Source organism: Budorcas taxicolor, chromosome 13 (genome assembly GCF_023091745.1).
Source record: "Budorcas taxicolor isolate Tak-1 chromosome 13, Takin1.1, whole genome shotgun sequence".
Taxonomy (NCBI): domain Eukaryota; kingdom Metazoa; phylum Chordata; class Mammalia; order Artiodactyla; family Bovidae; genus Budorcas; species Budorcas taxicolor.
Window position 1 is genome coordinate 42,002,296 of NC_068922.1, and position 15,358 is coordinate 42,017,653.

The following is a 15,358-nucleotide window of genomic DNA, read 5'->3' on the forward strand; positions in this document are numbered from 1 at the left end:
GTCCCTCCCAACCCACCCTGCCTGGGTCTCACTCTCTCTCCTGGACAGGAGGCAATGTTATCAGCTCGGGATGGAGGAGGCAGGGTCATGAGAGGGAAGCGACAGGGTGTCAGACCAGAGGGGCGGACCAGGGGAGGAGTATGTCCTGGAGCAGATAGACGGGACCCGTGCCCAGGGAGGCCGGGTGGGAGCCGGAGACGGGAAGGGTGAAGCCTGGGGGCAGCAGTCATGATGGGCCGACAGCGGAGGTGCAGGTGGGCTCAGCCCTGGACCCTGCTCCTGCTTCTCTTAGGTCCACAGCTCCTGGTGACTCATGGCTGGCGTCCCCAAGGGAAAGAGAATAGTAAAAACAGAGATATCTTGAAGCTTTACTTTCCTGCCGTCGTGGAGTATGCCTTACATGTGTACAACCTGAAGAGCCAGGATAGGAATGCCTACAAAGTGGTGCGTGTACTGCGGTCGTGGCCGGAGTGGGTAGGTACCATATTTTCCCCACTGCTGGCCTCATCGGCTGTTACTAGGGTCGGGAGTGGGTGTCATCAGAGGATTTCGATCATCATTTGACAACTATAAAATAGAGGGAAATACAGCCTATTGGGTTAGTTTCAGTTTTTATTGAAAAAAGATAATAATAATGGGAATTTTTCAAAGTCTGGGAGGTGTGTTTTTAGTTTTGTCATTTTTCACCTTGTTTTATGAAGAATAAGCAAAATATGATGTATGAGGGGATGAAACTATTTATTTAAAAAAAAAAGAGCCAGACAGAAAACCCTGGATTAGAGATTTAGAATCGACTTCATGGAAATAACATAAACTAGGCTCATTTAGGAAAATCAGAGAGAGAGAGAGAGAAGGGAAAGCAGCTGGAGGCCCCTTGTCCTGAGGAGCCTCTGGGCGTTCAGGGCCTCTCCTCTGACCCCATGTGCTCCGGGCTCCTTCTCCTCCGTGGATCGAGCATGATTTACACTCTCCCCAGACCACGTTCTGAATCCTAAAATGTTCTCATGGCAATGGAATCTGCAGAACATGACCAGGGGTACGATTTTCACATGCACTGCAGACAGAAAGGCCAAGAGCATTCTGCAGAAGGAACACTTCCGGTCCTGTGTGTGGCCACGTGCGGATGTGTACCTGTGCTTTGTGTGAGTGCCTGGGTGGGGGGAACATGCTGGGGCAACACCCCCTCTGCACCTCTGGACTGAGTGACAGAAGGAAGGCAGAGGGCTCTCCACACGGCCCCAGCTTCCCTCCAGGGACAGGAGCGGGTCCCGCCTGGCCCTGCTGCCCTGCTGCCCCCAGCTGGGTCTCTGCCTGCAGTATCTGGCCTGGAGTGCAAGACTGACTCAGTGTTGAGAATAAAGGTCAGGCTAGAGTCGGGGGGCACTGCGAGGCCTAAAGTCCAGGCAGTGGAGAAGACAGATCACTTTGTGAGAGGGAGGATGCTTCTTGAAGTCATTGTCCCAGTCCTGTGAATGTGCCTGCGTGCTTGTGTCCTTGTGTCTGTGTGTGTTGATATGTGCGTGTGTTTGTGTGTGTGCATGTGTGTGGATGTGTGTTTGCGTGTGTGTGTGTGAGTGTGTGGATGTGTGTCTGTGTGTGTGGATGTGGATGTGTGTGTGTGTGTCTGTGTGTATGTATGTGTGGATGTGTGTGGCTGTGTGTATGGATATGCATGTGTCTGTGTGTGGATGTGTGAGTATGGATGTGTGTGTGCCTGTGTGTGTGGATACGTGTGTATGAGAGGAGAAAGCATCCACTTCACATTCTGAACAGAAAGAAGAAAAAGGCCTGGTGTTCTCCATGGAGCTGGAGTTTGCCCGAACCAGGTGCGGAAAATTTGACGAAGACATCGACAACTGTCCGTTTCAAGCAACTCCAGACGTGAACAATGTAAGACACACCAGCCACCCTCAGGTTACAGGGCCATGGACACTGCATCAGGGCAGGCAGTGTGGGGAGTGATGACGACGGCATTCCAAAGGACACTGAGGGGTCGTCTGCAGGATGGAGGCCAGCCAGGCAGGCCAGCCCAGGGTCACTGGTCACTCGTACACCCCTGGCCTGTCTGCTCACTGGTCCCATTTCTGGTGCTGCATCCCAGGTCCCCCTGGGGTTAGACTGTTCCTGACCACGTAGTCCACGTGGTCCAGGCCCCTGGGTGGAAGGCGAGATGTCCCCTCCCTGGTCGTCACCCCCACCCCACCCCGCCTTCGGGAGAAGGAGTGTGTGAGGGAGGAGCAGCATCTCTGTGGCCGAGTGGTCCTCCTGCCCAGAGCTGGATGGATAGAAGCTGAGCCCCCCTGCCCTCCCTCTCAGGCCCTACCCTGCTGCTCCTGCCCCAGGTGACAAGGGGGTGAGCCCCACCCCTGGATAAGACTGATACAGCTCAGAGGCCCTGCTGGGACACTGGGGGCATGGGTCGTGTGGGACATCCTGGTGTCATGGGGAGGAGTCCCTGGAGATCACAGGTCTCGCAGGGCAGAGTGACCTGCCCACCCAAGAAGGTAGGGTTTGCTGGCTGCCAGCTTTAGGGCTGGAGACGCCAGCGTCACAAGTCCCTCCCCCTACTCTGTCCCTGTGCTTGTTCCCACAGACCATCACCTGCTTCTTCACCGTCGACGCTGAACCCTGGAAGACAGAGTTCCAACTCCTGAACGACACCTGCTTGGAGGGCTCCGCTGTGTGAGACCGCACCCCAGCCTGGGGGGCACCCCTGCCGCCCTGTCGTGTCCCTTCAGTGTCCAAGCGGCTCTGGTTCTGTTCTCTGGATGAGCACCTGTCTGGGTGTCGCACCCGGGCCATACGGACACGCCTCCCTGTTCATGTCACCCCATAGAACTGGTCATTAAACGTCAGCATTGCAAGCAGCCTTGTGCAGCCTGGTTCCAGAGGGTGGGGGCTGGGCAACTGGGGCCGTCCTCCCAGCAGGGCAACTGGCTGAGCCCTGGGGATGCGTGTCTCCCGCTTAGACACGTGAGCCAGCTGCCGGTGGCACAACCTAGGAGCACAGGTGCGTCTGAGCTGTGTCTCGGTCTCATGGGATGAGCATGATCCTTAGAGGGATGTTGGCATGGCCAGACAGGCAACCCTCAGTGCAGGGTGGACCAGACAGGGTCTTGGGCCCCTCAGCACATCCCAGGGGCTTGCTCACACACATCCACTGATCTGGGAAGCTACAGGAGGGGGGAGTGTAGGAGGGGCTCCAGCCTCCACTCAGATGGGCCCACCTACCACAAGCTGCAGTGTCTCCTGGAGCCTCTTAAAAATATGCAGCTTCCCAGGGTCTCTGGACCTTTGGAGCAGCAGGTGCGTTTCCTCTATGCCCAGGGCCCCTGGGACACTCGGAGCTGAGAATGGCTGCTGATGCTGTGGAGACTCTGGAAGGATCTCCCAGAACAGGACTAAGCAGGCCCGTCTGTCAGGGGAGAAGCAGGAGCAGGGTCCAGGGCTGAGCCCACCTGCACCTCCGCTGTCGGCCCATCATGGCTGCTGCTCCCAGGCACCCAGGCTTCACCCTTCCCGTCTCCGGCTCCCACCCGGCCTCCCTGGGCACGGGTCCCGTCTATCTGCTCCAGGACATACTCCTCCCTTGGTCCGCCCCTCTGGTCTGACACCCTGTCCCTCCCTTCTCATGACCCTGCCTCCTCCATCCCGAGCTGATAACATTGCCTCCTGTCCAGGAGAGAGAGTGAGACCCAGGCAGGGTGGGTTGGGAAGGACCAACCATGGAGGAAGCCCAGCCACATGTCCCCCTTGGCATCTCAGGGGGATCAGAGACTTATGGAGTGCCCCAGACTTGGATGCTGAATCAAGGGCACAGTTGCAAGGAGAGTGAGTGGAAGGAGGTCCCGGATGCAGCAGTTGGTGGGGGTCGGAGACACAAGGAGGGACGGAACCAAAGAGGATGAGTGGCCCGGAGTCAGGCTGTGGGTGACGGCAGGCGGCCTGCCCGGAGGCGAAGTGTCTTCCCACCGAGAAAGCAGCAGAGGGCTGGGGTCCTTCAGGTGCAGATGTGTCCCCATCCCGTGGCCCACAGCACCCTCGGGTTCTGGAACACGGGCCCCCAGGCCCCCGGGCGGGTGCCGGGGTGGGGTGGGGGCAGGGTTTGCAGGTCCTGGACCCAGGAGCTTCCCGCAGAATCCCTGAGTCTCCCTTGACAGGACCCCTCAGCTCCTGGGTTCTCAGCCTGGGGCCTGGCCGGCTGATGGAGACACCCTCCGTCAGAGGTGTCCCAGGCGGGGTGGCCACGACACTCAGCGGGCCCTCGCTGTCCCCTTTGTCACTGTCCCCTTTGTTGGGGGCTGTCCCCAGAGGAGGGGGCGGGGTGAAGGGGAAGCAGAGAGCAGGGAAGCCCAAGTGCTCAGGAGCTGAGCTGTGTCCTCAGGGGACGCTGGCGCCCTCTGGGGGCCTCGCGGTCACAGCTCAGTTTAGTTCAGTCCTATCGACTGACTCTTTGCAACCCCATGGACTGCAGCATGCCAGGCTTCCCTGTCCATCACCAACTCTGGGAGCGAACTCAAATTCATGTCCATCGAGCCGATGATGCCATCCAACCATCTCATCCTCTGTCTTCCCCTTCTCCTCCTACCTTCAATCTTTCCCAGCATCAGGATTTTTTCCCAATGAGGCAGTTCTTTGCATCAGGTAGCCAAAGTATTGGGGTATCAGCTTCAGCATCAGTCCTTCCGACACATATTCAGGACTGATTTCCTTTAGGATGGACTGGTTGGATCTCCTTGCAGTCCAAGAGACTCTCAAGAGTCCTCTCCAACTCCTCAGTTCAAAAGCGTCAATTCTTTGGTGCTCAGCTTTCTTTTTAGTCCAACTCTCACATCCATACATGACTACTGGAAAAACATAGCTTCGACTAGATGGACCTTTCTTGGCAAAGTAATGTCTCTGCTTTTTAATATGGTGTCTAGGTTGGTCACAGCTTTTCTTCTAAGGAGTAAGCATCTTTTAATTTCATGGCTGCAGTGATTTTGGAGCCCCTAAAATAAAGTCTGTCACTGTTTCCACTGTTTCCCCATCTATTTGCCATGGAGTGATGGGACCAGATGCCATGATCTTCATTTTTTGAATGTTGAGTTTTAAGTCATCTTTTTTTTTTCTTTTTTTAATTTTAAAATCTTTAATTCTTACATGTGTTCCCAAACATGAACTCCCCTCCCACCTCCCTTCCCATAACATCTCTGTGGGTCATCCCCATGCACCAGCCCCAAGCATGCTGTATCCTGCGTCAGACATAGACTGGCGATTCAATTCTTACATGATAGTATACATGATAGAATGCCATTCTCCCAAATCATCCCACCCTCTCCCTCTCCCTCTGAGTCCAAAAGTCCGTTATACACAGCTGTGTCTTTTTTCCTGTCTTGCATACAGGGTCGTCATTGCCATCTTTCTAAATTCCATATATATGTGTTAGTATACTGGATTGGTGTTTTTCTTTCTGGCTTACTTCACTCTGTATAATCGGCTCCAGTTTCATCCATCTCATCAGAACTGATTCAAATGAATTCTTTTTAACGGCTGAGTAATACTCCATTGTGTATATGTACCACAGCTTTCTTATCCATTCATCTGCTGATGGACATCTAGGTTGTTTCCATGTCCTGGCTATTATAAACAGTGCTGCGATGAACATTGGGGTACATGTGTCTCTTTCAATTCTGGTTTCCTCGGTGTGTATGCCCAGCAGTGGGATTGCTGGGTCATAAGGTAGTTCTATTTGCAATTTTTTAAGGAATCTCCACACTGTTCTCCATAGTGGCTGTACTAGTTTGCATTCCCACCAACAGTGTAGGAGGGTTCCCTTTTCTCCACACCCTCTCCAGCATTTATTGCTTGCAGATTTTTGGATCGCAGCCATTCTGACTGGTGTGAAGTGGTACCTCATTGTGGTTTTGATTTGCATTTCTCTGATAATGAGTGATGTTGAGCATCTTTTCATGTGTTTGTTAGCCATCCATATGTCTTCTTTGGAGATAAGTCATCTTTTTCACTCTCCTCTCACTTTCATCAAGAGGCTCTGTAGTTCTTCACTTTCTGCCATAAGGGTGGTGTCATCTGCATATCTGAGGTTAATGATATCTCTCATGGCAATCTTGATTCCAGTTTGTGCTTCATCCAGCGAATGATGTACTCTGAATAGAAGTTAAATAAGAAGGGTGACAATATACAGCCTTGACATACTTCTTTCCCAATTTGGAACTAGTCCATTGTTCCATATCCAGTCTAACTGTTGTTTCTTGACCTGCCTATAAGATTTCTCAGGAGACAGATAAGGTGGTCTGGTATTCCCATCTCTTGAAGAATTTTCCGCAGTTTGTTGTGACCCGCACAGTCCAAGGCTTTGGCGTAGTCAGTGAAGCAGAAGTAGATGTTTTCCTGGAACTTTCTTGCTTTTTCTATGATCCAATGGATGTTGGCAATTTGATCTCTGGTTCCTCTGCCTTTTCTAAAACCAGCTTGAACATCTGGAAGTTCTCATTTCATGTGCTGTTGAAGCCTAGCTTGGAGAATTTTGAGCATTACTTTGCTAGTGTGTGAGATGAGTGCAATTGTGTGGTAGTTTAAGCATTCTTTGGCATAGCATTTCTTTGAGATTAGAGTAAAAACTGACCTTTTCCAGTCCTGTGGCCTCTGCTGAGTTCTCCAAATTTGCTGCCATATTGAATGCAGCACTTTAACAGCATCACCTCTTAGGACTTGAAATAGCTCAACTGGAATTTCATCATCTCCAAGCTTTGTTCGTAGTGATGCTTCCTAAAGCCCACTTGACTTCTCATTCCAGGATGTCTGGCTTTAGGTGAGTGATCACACCATCGTGGTTTTCTGGGCCATGAATATCTTTTTTGTACAGTTCTTCTGTGTATTGTTGCCCCCTCTTCTTAATATCTTCAGCTTCTGTTAGGTCCATAACATTTCTGCCCTTTATTGTGCCCATCTTTGCATGAAATTTTCCCTTGGTGTCTCTAATGTTCTTGAAGAACTCTCTAGTCTTTCCCATTCTGATGTTTTCCTCTGTTTCTTGGCACTGATCTCTTAGAAGGCTTTCTTATCTCTCTTTGCTATTCTTTGGAACTCTGCATTCAGATGGGCATATCTTTCCTTTTCTCCTTTGCCTTTCACTTCTCCTCTTTTCTCAGCTATTTGTAAGGCCTGCTCAGACAGCCATTTTGCCTTTTTGCATTTCTTCTTGGAGATGGTTTTGCTCACTGCCTCCTGTACAATGCTACGAACCTCTGTCCATAGCTCTTCAGGCATGCTATCTGTCAGATCCAATCCCTTGAATCTCTGCAGGTGGATTCTTTAGCAGCTGAGACACCAGGGAAGCCAGACCTTAGCTCAGTGGCGCACAACTCCCTGTGAGCAGGGAGGGGCCGTTTCACAGAAGAGATCCTCACTGACTCCAGCTGGGGCACCAAGTAGCCCTGGGACCATGACACAGCGCACTCTTCCCAGACAAGACTTCGGCCCTGTGCTCCCACAACAGACATTTAGGCTTCGTCCACAGCTACTTGAGAACTTCAGAGGGGCCCAGCACCCATGGAGGCCTGTGGTTGCCCTGGACCCTGGGCCTTGCCCATCCCTGGGATCCTGACCCTGTAGGTCTGGGCAGGCCCAGAGAAGGTGCATCTTAGCCGGCTCCCAGCGGAAGGTGCCGACTTTGTCTCTGGACCACACTCTGGGTGGCCCAGTTCAGAGGCCCCTGGGAGTAGATGGGGCAAAGTCACATTGAGCAGTCAGGCACTTGTGTAGGCTGGAGCTGCGGGCTTGAGACTGGTTTCTGGGGGCCACACTGATCAAGGAAGAGTCAGAATACCATGCCTGGGGACAGAGAAAAAAGTGGGTTTCCAGAAGCCTGGCCTCCGTGAGCAGATGGCGCCTGAGTGGAGAGAGGAAGAGGTGGGGTCTTTGCAGGGGGTGGGAGCCCTGAACTCCACCCAGGGCCTCTCTCTCCTCAGGGTGTGCACATTCACAAGACTGCTTACATCTCATCCCCCCCACCCCAAGATGTCGTTGCTTAGTTTCTGTACAGGTGAGCACCCCAGCCTCTTCAAAGAAAGGGAGTCCTTGTGATTATTCTTTTTACTTTTTGCCAGCTGCATGGCTTTCAGGAAACTAGTTCCCTGACCAATGATAGACTCTGAGCCCTTGGCAATGAAAGCACAGAGTCCTAACCAGTGAGCCAGCAGGAAATTCCCTCTGAGTTTGCTTTTCAAGCAGACTCCATAGTCACTGTTCCCTGATCTCCAAGCACAGCACTCAGTCCTACCTGGAAGATGTCCTTTTGCCATTTAGTATTTGCAACAGTGAAGTAGGGCCATGTGATCAAGTATGAGAAGCAACCAGATCTACGGGGAAAACTCCCAAGAGATCGTGTCGCTAGGCCGTCTTTCAACCTCAAAACAGAGGGAAGTTGCACCAAGATGGATGGACCAAGAGGAAATTATGGTGACAGAAGGCAGACAGAGGGGCAACATGAGGCATGCTTCTACTTTCATGAGGAAACCAAAGTAGGCAGACTCACAGAGGTGCAGAGTGGAGCGGGGCCTCCCAGGGCTGGAAGGAGGGGAGCGGAGGAGGCTGTCAGAGGACACACGTTTCAGTTACAAGATGGATCATCTCTGGACATGTGCTGTCCAACTTAGGGCCTGGAGACACTGCCACAGACGTGTGTCTGGGCTGAGAGGGTAGAGGTGGAGTGCTTTCCATACCAGAAACAAACAGCATTTAAAAATGAAGGTATAGGAGGGCGCTTTGGGAGCCGGTCATCTGTTCGTGGCCTGGAATGTGCAAGCTTTCTCACACGGATCCCAAACTCCAAACTCTTAAGTGTAGACATTGGATGCGTGTGGCTTCTGTCTCTCAATCATATTTTCACAAAGTCATGAAATCAAAAACTCCACAACAGGCTGTCCCTTTTCTCGGATGGCTGTAAGTTCACTGAAACTGTGAAGGGAATGTCAGTGTGCATTTTCGCCCAAGAATGAGTGTTCAGGAATGGAGTCGGGATGGATCTGGCAGCAATTTTAGCGACATCTCAGTGGATTTGAGGGGGAAGAGCCTGTGGAGACATGTATGAATAGAGTCCTGATATACCTGGATAGGTAAAGAGTCCAGGAATGCCCACAGCTGTCACTCAGAGTTTGTCATCGGAGAAGCCTGAAAAACAGGGGCCTGTCTTGTCACGTCCTGAAGGCAAGCAGCCACATGCATTTGGAGCGGGTGTCCACACCCTTACCTTCACACGGGTTGGATCCCCACGCCCAGCGTGCGTCCTCACCATGCAGTCCAGGGGAGAACGGGTTGAGTTGGCCACAGCTGGCCCAGGTCATGGCATGTGGGCACAACTGGACCTGACAAGTGGTGCAGAGCCCCTGGATCCGTCGTGGTCTGGGGGAGGCCCCCTTCATAGACTGAGAGCGACAGGCACCATCGAGACCAGAACCCAGAAAAAGAGGGTGAATGTGGACCTTAGGCTGAGAGGACCCAAGATGTAGGCACAGACAGGGCCGGGGCCTGGGAAACCCAGACGGTGTGCCATCCCGGCGGGGTCCCTCAGTCTCCGGTCATAGCTCTGCGCCCAGCCCCACCTGCACCCGGACTGGACTCACTGCCTTTTCTCTCAAGACGCCTATGCATCCTTCTTGTCTGGACGAGATGTCCCCTCTTTTACAAAGCTGCCCTGATGCCCTGTGGAAGAACTCTGTCTCCCCAGGTGGGATCGTAGGTGCCAGGTGGCCCCGTTTCCTGGGAGACACAGGGCTTCTGTCATGCCCATGTTCAGGCTGCTGGCACCCAGCTCCCCCAGGGGTCTCACAGGGAGCCCCCTGCAAGTGCTCCCTGCAGTGAGACTGAACCCATGAAGCCTACCCTCCTATCTCAGAGGCATTGATTTTAATGGTCAGAGAGTGAGAGCAAGGGCCAGGACTAACCCCCAGCCCTTCTCTGGAGAGCTGGGGTGAGCAGTCGGTCATCTCTACACAGGACATTTCTCCCCAGCACCTCCCCAGCACCTCCCCCCCATTCCCTGCCACCCACCTCACAACTCCACGCCTTCCTGCCAGGAAGGCCTGGTGCCCTGTCCTCGCGGCCTAGCCTGACTGGCCGCTCCCTCCCCGATCTCGAGTCTCCTTGCTGGGATCGCACACTGGGCTTCCAGAACACCTCCTACTTGACACACCCCTCGGGGCCCCATCCAAATAGCCAGAGATCTCCCAGACTTCCCAGGAGCTGGGAAACAAGGATGTGCTTGGAGTCCCCGATGGCAGAAAAAGGAACAGGCAGAGAATGCTTCAGGATGGAGCTGTGTGACCTTTGTTGGCCGGGGGAATCAGCTGGGGCAGAGCTGGGTCTGCGCCCCTGCAGGCCTCCACCGCACGCCGCCCCGCCTCTCCTCCTACCGGAGGCCCCTCACTTCTGTCTCCAGTGAGTCTGAGCCCCTTTAGGTTTCCAGCAAATTTAAATTGAAAAAGAAGCCCTACAACAGAATCTGCAAGTGACTCAAATGTTACCACCAAATAGGTGAGGCTTCAATCCATCTAAAGATGCAGGTGCACCTTCTCATCCTCCAGGGGTCCACCGATGGGCCACGCCCAGGACCACCGGGGAGGCCCTCAGGGCGGACGCCTATGAGCTGGGGTCTGGTTTCCAGTTCTTCTTACTTGCAGTCCCAGGGACACATTTCTACTTTCCGTCAGCTTCTGTCTCCACAACCACAGGATGAGAGTCACAGGCATCTGCCTGGAGGGTGGTGATAAGACGAACGAGGCAGTGTGTGGGCAGCATCGTGGAGACCTCGGCCCAGCTGGGCACTGACAAGCGATTCTCCACCGTCCATGCTCCTCCCTCATCATGGGGCATAGTCCCTGAGGAGCAAGGCCTGGTCCGGACACCCTGGGCACCAGTAGTGAGACTCAGGTTCTGTAGCACGGGGAGTGGGGACAGCAATGGAGGGCCTCGTGGGCTCCATTGGTGCCTGGCAGGTCCCAGAGGTGGGGGCAGATGCAGACACGGGGTGGGCCTTGCTACCTGGCATTGGTCTGATTCATGCCAGGACCAGAGCTACAGAAAGCTCTTCCTGGAGAATCAAGTGGGGTGAAAGGCTCTGACAGCCAAACTTGCCTGCCCAGCTTCCAATTCCACATGCTCGGGAGCCTGGGGGTCAGTCCGTGTGTTCTGACCCCACAGCAGCTGTGACCCCAGCAGGTACTCAGCCTTCCCAGCCTCTTCCTTCTTCCTGGACATGGCCTGGGGTCCAGTTTGTGGAGCCCTACCCCAAGGCCACAGGTGCAAGGCCTTGCACCAGGGCACAGACATGGAGTCCAGAAACAAGGTCTTGTCGGGAACTGACTGAGACCCTTGGTGACCATTGCCAAAAGCCCCGCCCCTCCCCCATCATCATCAGCCTGACCCCAAACTAGGCAAAAATGCCCACCCTCTGCTTATGCTATAGCGCTCTACCCTGTCACCTAATGCGAGGCTGCCGGCAGGAATTTTCTTTGTGTTGAAAGTGAAAGTGCAAGTTGCTCAGTCGTGTCCAACTCTTTGTGACCCCATGGACTATACAGTCCATGGAATTCTCCAGGCCAGAATACTGAAGCGGGTAGCTTTTCCCTGCTCCAGGGTATCTCCCCAACCCAGGGATCAAACCCAGGTCTCCAGCATGGCAGGCCGATTCTTTACCGGCTGAGCCACCAGGGAACCCCAAGAAAACTGAAGCAGGGAGCCTATCCCTTCTCCAGGGGATCTTCCCAACCCAGGAATTGAACTGGGCTCTCCTGCATTGCAGGCGGATTCTTTACCAACTGAGTTTCTTTGTCTTGAGACTATAAAAATTGGCTGGAAAATTGCTGGCTCTCCCTGGCCTGTCAGGAGGTTGGCCCGCTGCATTTGCAGTGCCTTTATTATCTCTACTGTTTGCTTTTAATAAACTCACTCCCTTCCGAAATGCTCTGTCTGGAAATTCTTCTCCAACCCGAGCTCGGATTGCCATGGCAAAGTTCACGACGGGCATGGGCAGCTACGCTGGGATCTCTCAGTCTGGCTGAACCCTGCCGTCCCTGCCCCCACTGCTGCTGGCCAAAATCTTGGCCTTCTTTGCCCACCGAAGCCGAATTTTCAGAGACGGAGTTTGGAGGAAATAGAAAGGTGGGGGAGAGGGGGACAGAGTAGGCTCAGACCTCAAGAACTGTGCCCCCTTCCTTGAGGAGTCTGGGGGTTTATATAAGACGAGGGGCTCACAGTCATCGGTGATGAGGAACAGAGGTGATAGGATCTTGATTTCTCTCTCTTGCATCGTTTTGAAGACAGTCGTTGACTTGAGTCAGTAGTCGGTAATTGAGTCTGGTAGGTGGGTGGCGCTGCGGCCTTCTTTCTGATATGTAACTATAAGGGGAAGGGTGTTGTTAGGGTGGACACCAGATAGGGGATGTATTTAGCATGGAGTCAAAGGGAAGAATGTGAACTCTAGCTCCTGCAGAGTTAGGTGGCAGAAAACCAAACTTAGTTACAGACATGCAGAGTTAAAGTAGAAAAACACTAGGAATGTTCAGGCCTGCTCACTATTCTTTTTATCGTCTTTATTCTCAGGAAAGGGAAAAATAAAAACTCATTCCTCTCTTTTTCCTCCTTTTCACTGCAACACCACCCCCAAATCAGCAGTGTAGGACTCTTGGTCTCTCCTGCGATGAAATCAGGCCAGGGATCACACGACCTCCCCCCAGTTATGTGCCTCCCTCCACCCATCCTGGCCAGAGCTCCTCCCATGGTGCCTTTGGGGCTGTCCTGGCAGAGCCACTTTCTCACGCCATGTGGAGCCCTCCAGACGTTTCATTCTGACAACTCTGGGCAGCGTTTACCAATGCTCTTTTCAAAACGGTTCTTTAGATCCTGCCAATCTGACAAGCTTGTCCCTGTCGCCTTCACGGCTACTCCTACGCAGATGCTGGCTGCTTTCCCTTGACACGACTTCATTCAGAGTTGGTTTGGGGTCTCCTGCCACAGTCTCCGTCAATTCGGCCAAATTTCCACTTCTTCAATTCACATTGTCTGGGAGTCAGGCCCTACACTGGTGCTTATTTTAGAAACATCACACATCAGGCTTGGTGTGGAGATGACACTCCCTTTCAGGGATCCAAAGACTGATCCATCCATGTTCTCCCTTCTTTATTTTTTCAGGCACCTCAGCTGTTCTCCCCCAAGCAAAACTTTCTGAAGCCTCCCACCACCCACATGAACTCAGGCCAGTCAGACTTGAATCTACCTCCACAGTGCTCACACACAGAGGCTCCAGTCAAAGGTGACCCTTAGCAGAACCGATACGTGACCACCAGACACTGGAGGGGGGCCATCCTGTGTGTGTCCACCACCCCTTCCATATCAGCGATCACACAGGTAGTCTGACACCAGCCAGTTCAGGGCCAGACCAGCCACAGGGAGGCCCTGGGGGACCTGGGACGTAACGACTTGCTCCTGGGGCCTGGTCGGCAGCTTGGAGCCATGAAGGGGCTGCTCTTCTGTACTTTTGGCATGTGTTGATTTGAATTTGAGAACAAAGGAAATAATGGTTCCCAGCTTTTTGCTTCCCTGTGAATGCGAAGAGAAGCTGTGAGCCCCACTCAGAGTGATGTGGGGGAAGGGGCACGGCACGGGCAGGAGGACTGGATGGGGGAGGCCTTCCTCTTTGGGCGTGTCCTCCACAGGGTGTCCAGGTGAGAAGCGGGACAGGAAGAAAGGATGGTGCTGGTGATAGCCAGGGCTCACACGAGGAGTGGTCTGTGGCTCTTGTTCTATAGACTTTCAATCTAAAAGTTTAAGATACCCAAGGGGGCAGGGCTCTACTCACTACCGCCTGCCCCAGAGCTCAAATCCTAAGGAGGCTGCTCTGCCCTCAGGGTCCCCACCTCCCCGGGTCTCTGTGCTCCTCCCTCGTCTGAGCTTGCATTTCAAGAGATAGCAAGGTTTGCTTCAGAAAAAAACTGAATTCACAGCAATGTTGACTTATTCTGGCACTAGCAAACCCAACCAACTGAATAAAAAACCAGAAGACACCAAAGGACTCCTTAATGAAAGGGCAGGAGTCCATCAAAACCTTACCTGATCCTGCTGCAGGGCAGTGGGAGGAGTGAGAAACCTGATTCCTTTGGAGACTGACCGTTCCAGCAGTGAAGCCACGGTTCTCAACATTAACGTGCAGCACAAGCCCCTAAGGGGAGGGGAATTCCTTTCCCATTGTGCCGGACTTAGTAACTCAGTCATACCCGACCCTTTTGCCCCTCCATCGACTGTAGTCCGCCAAACTCCTCTGTCCATGGAATTCTCCAGGCAGGAATACTGGAGTGTGTTGCCATTTCCTACCCCAGAGAACCTTCCCAACCTAGGGATCGAATCCTCATCTGCTGTACTGCAGGCAGATTTTCTATCACTGAGCCATCAGGGAAGCCCAGTTACCCATTGCTGTGAAACAAATTAGGCTTCCCAGGAGGCTCAGTGGTAAAGAATCCACTTGCAATGCAGGAGACACAAGTTCTATCCCTGGGTTGGGAAGATCGCCTGGAGGAGGGCATCTCAACCCACTCCAGTATTCTTGCCTGGAGAATCCCATGGACAGAGGAGCCTGGTGGGCTGAAGTCCATAGGGTTGCAAAGAGTTGGACTTGACTGAGCTTGCAGGCACGTGAAATAAACTAACAACTTCAAACAGTAAGCATTGATTATCTCACAGTTTCTGTGCCCCAGGAATTCAGGTACAGCCAAACTGAGTGCGCTGGCCAAACTTGACGGTGCTGGCTGGTGGGAGACTGACTGCTTCCAAATGCCCCATGTACCTGCTGGCCCACCTTGGTTCCTCATCTGTGCATCTCTCCAGAGGCTACCTAAGCGTCCTTGTGGTCACACTGAGCCAGCTAGTGTCTGAGGTTGGAAGCCGCAGTCCACAAACATTTTGGGTAGATTGGGCAGTGATGGTCATCACTTCTGCTGTTGTCCTTTCATTCAAAACTAGTCACCAACTGTACAGATTCTGAATTGAAACTTACAAAAGAAAAATATTTCTTTCACACAAACAAGAGACAGGTCAGGAATATTGGGATCAAGATTTAAGTTTTAAAATTCAAAAGGTTGTTATGTGGGGTGTTTTCACTGGAGTAGCAGATGACCTAAACATAAGAGAAAAATGCTTTCTGTTCTAAAAACCAAATGGCTTTTTAAAAAGACATCTTTATTCTCCAAGAAATCAGATGCAATTGTAATGATGATCTGTTTTCTCTAAAATTTGACACTGCCATCCTGTATATTATTGTTATTGTTGATTAGTACTAAGTTGTGCCTGACTTTTGCGACTCCATGGA

General features: G+C 52.6%; 1 protein-coding gene across 1 annotated transcript; it reads left to right on the forward strand.

Annotated features, from left to right (window-relative positions):
* Nucleotides 1–228: 228 nt before the first annotated feature.
* LOC128058860 (cystatin-9) lies at nucleotides 229–2,686 on the forward strand. The gene is made up of 3 exons (XM_052651345.1): nucleotides 229–474; nucleotides 1,774–1,890; nucleotides 2,594–2,686. The coding sequence occupies exons 1-3, from the start codon at nucleotides 229–231 to the stop codon at nucleotides 2,684–2,686; spliced, it is 456 nt and encodes a 151-aa protein (XP_052507305.1).
* The last annotated feature ends 12,672 nt before the right edge of the window (nucleotides 2,687–15,358 follow it).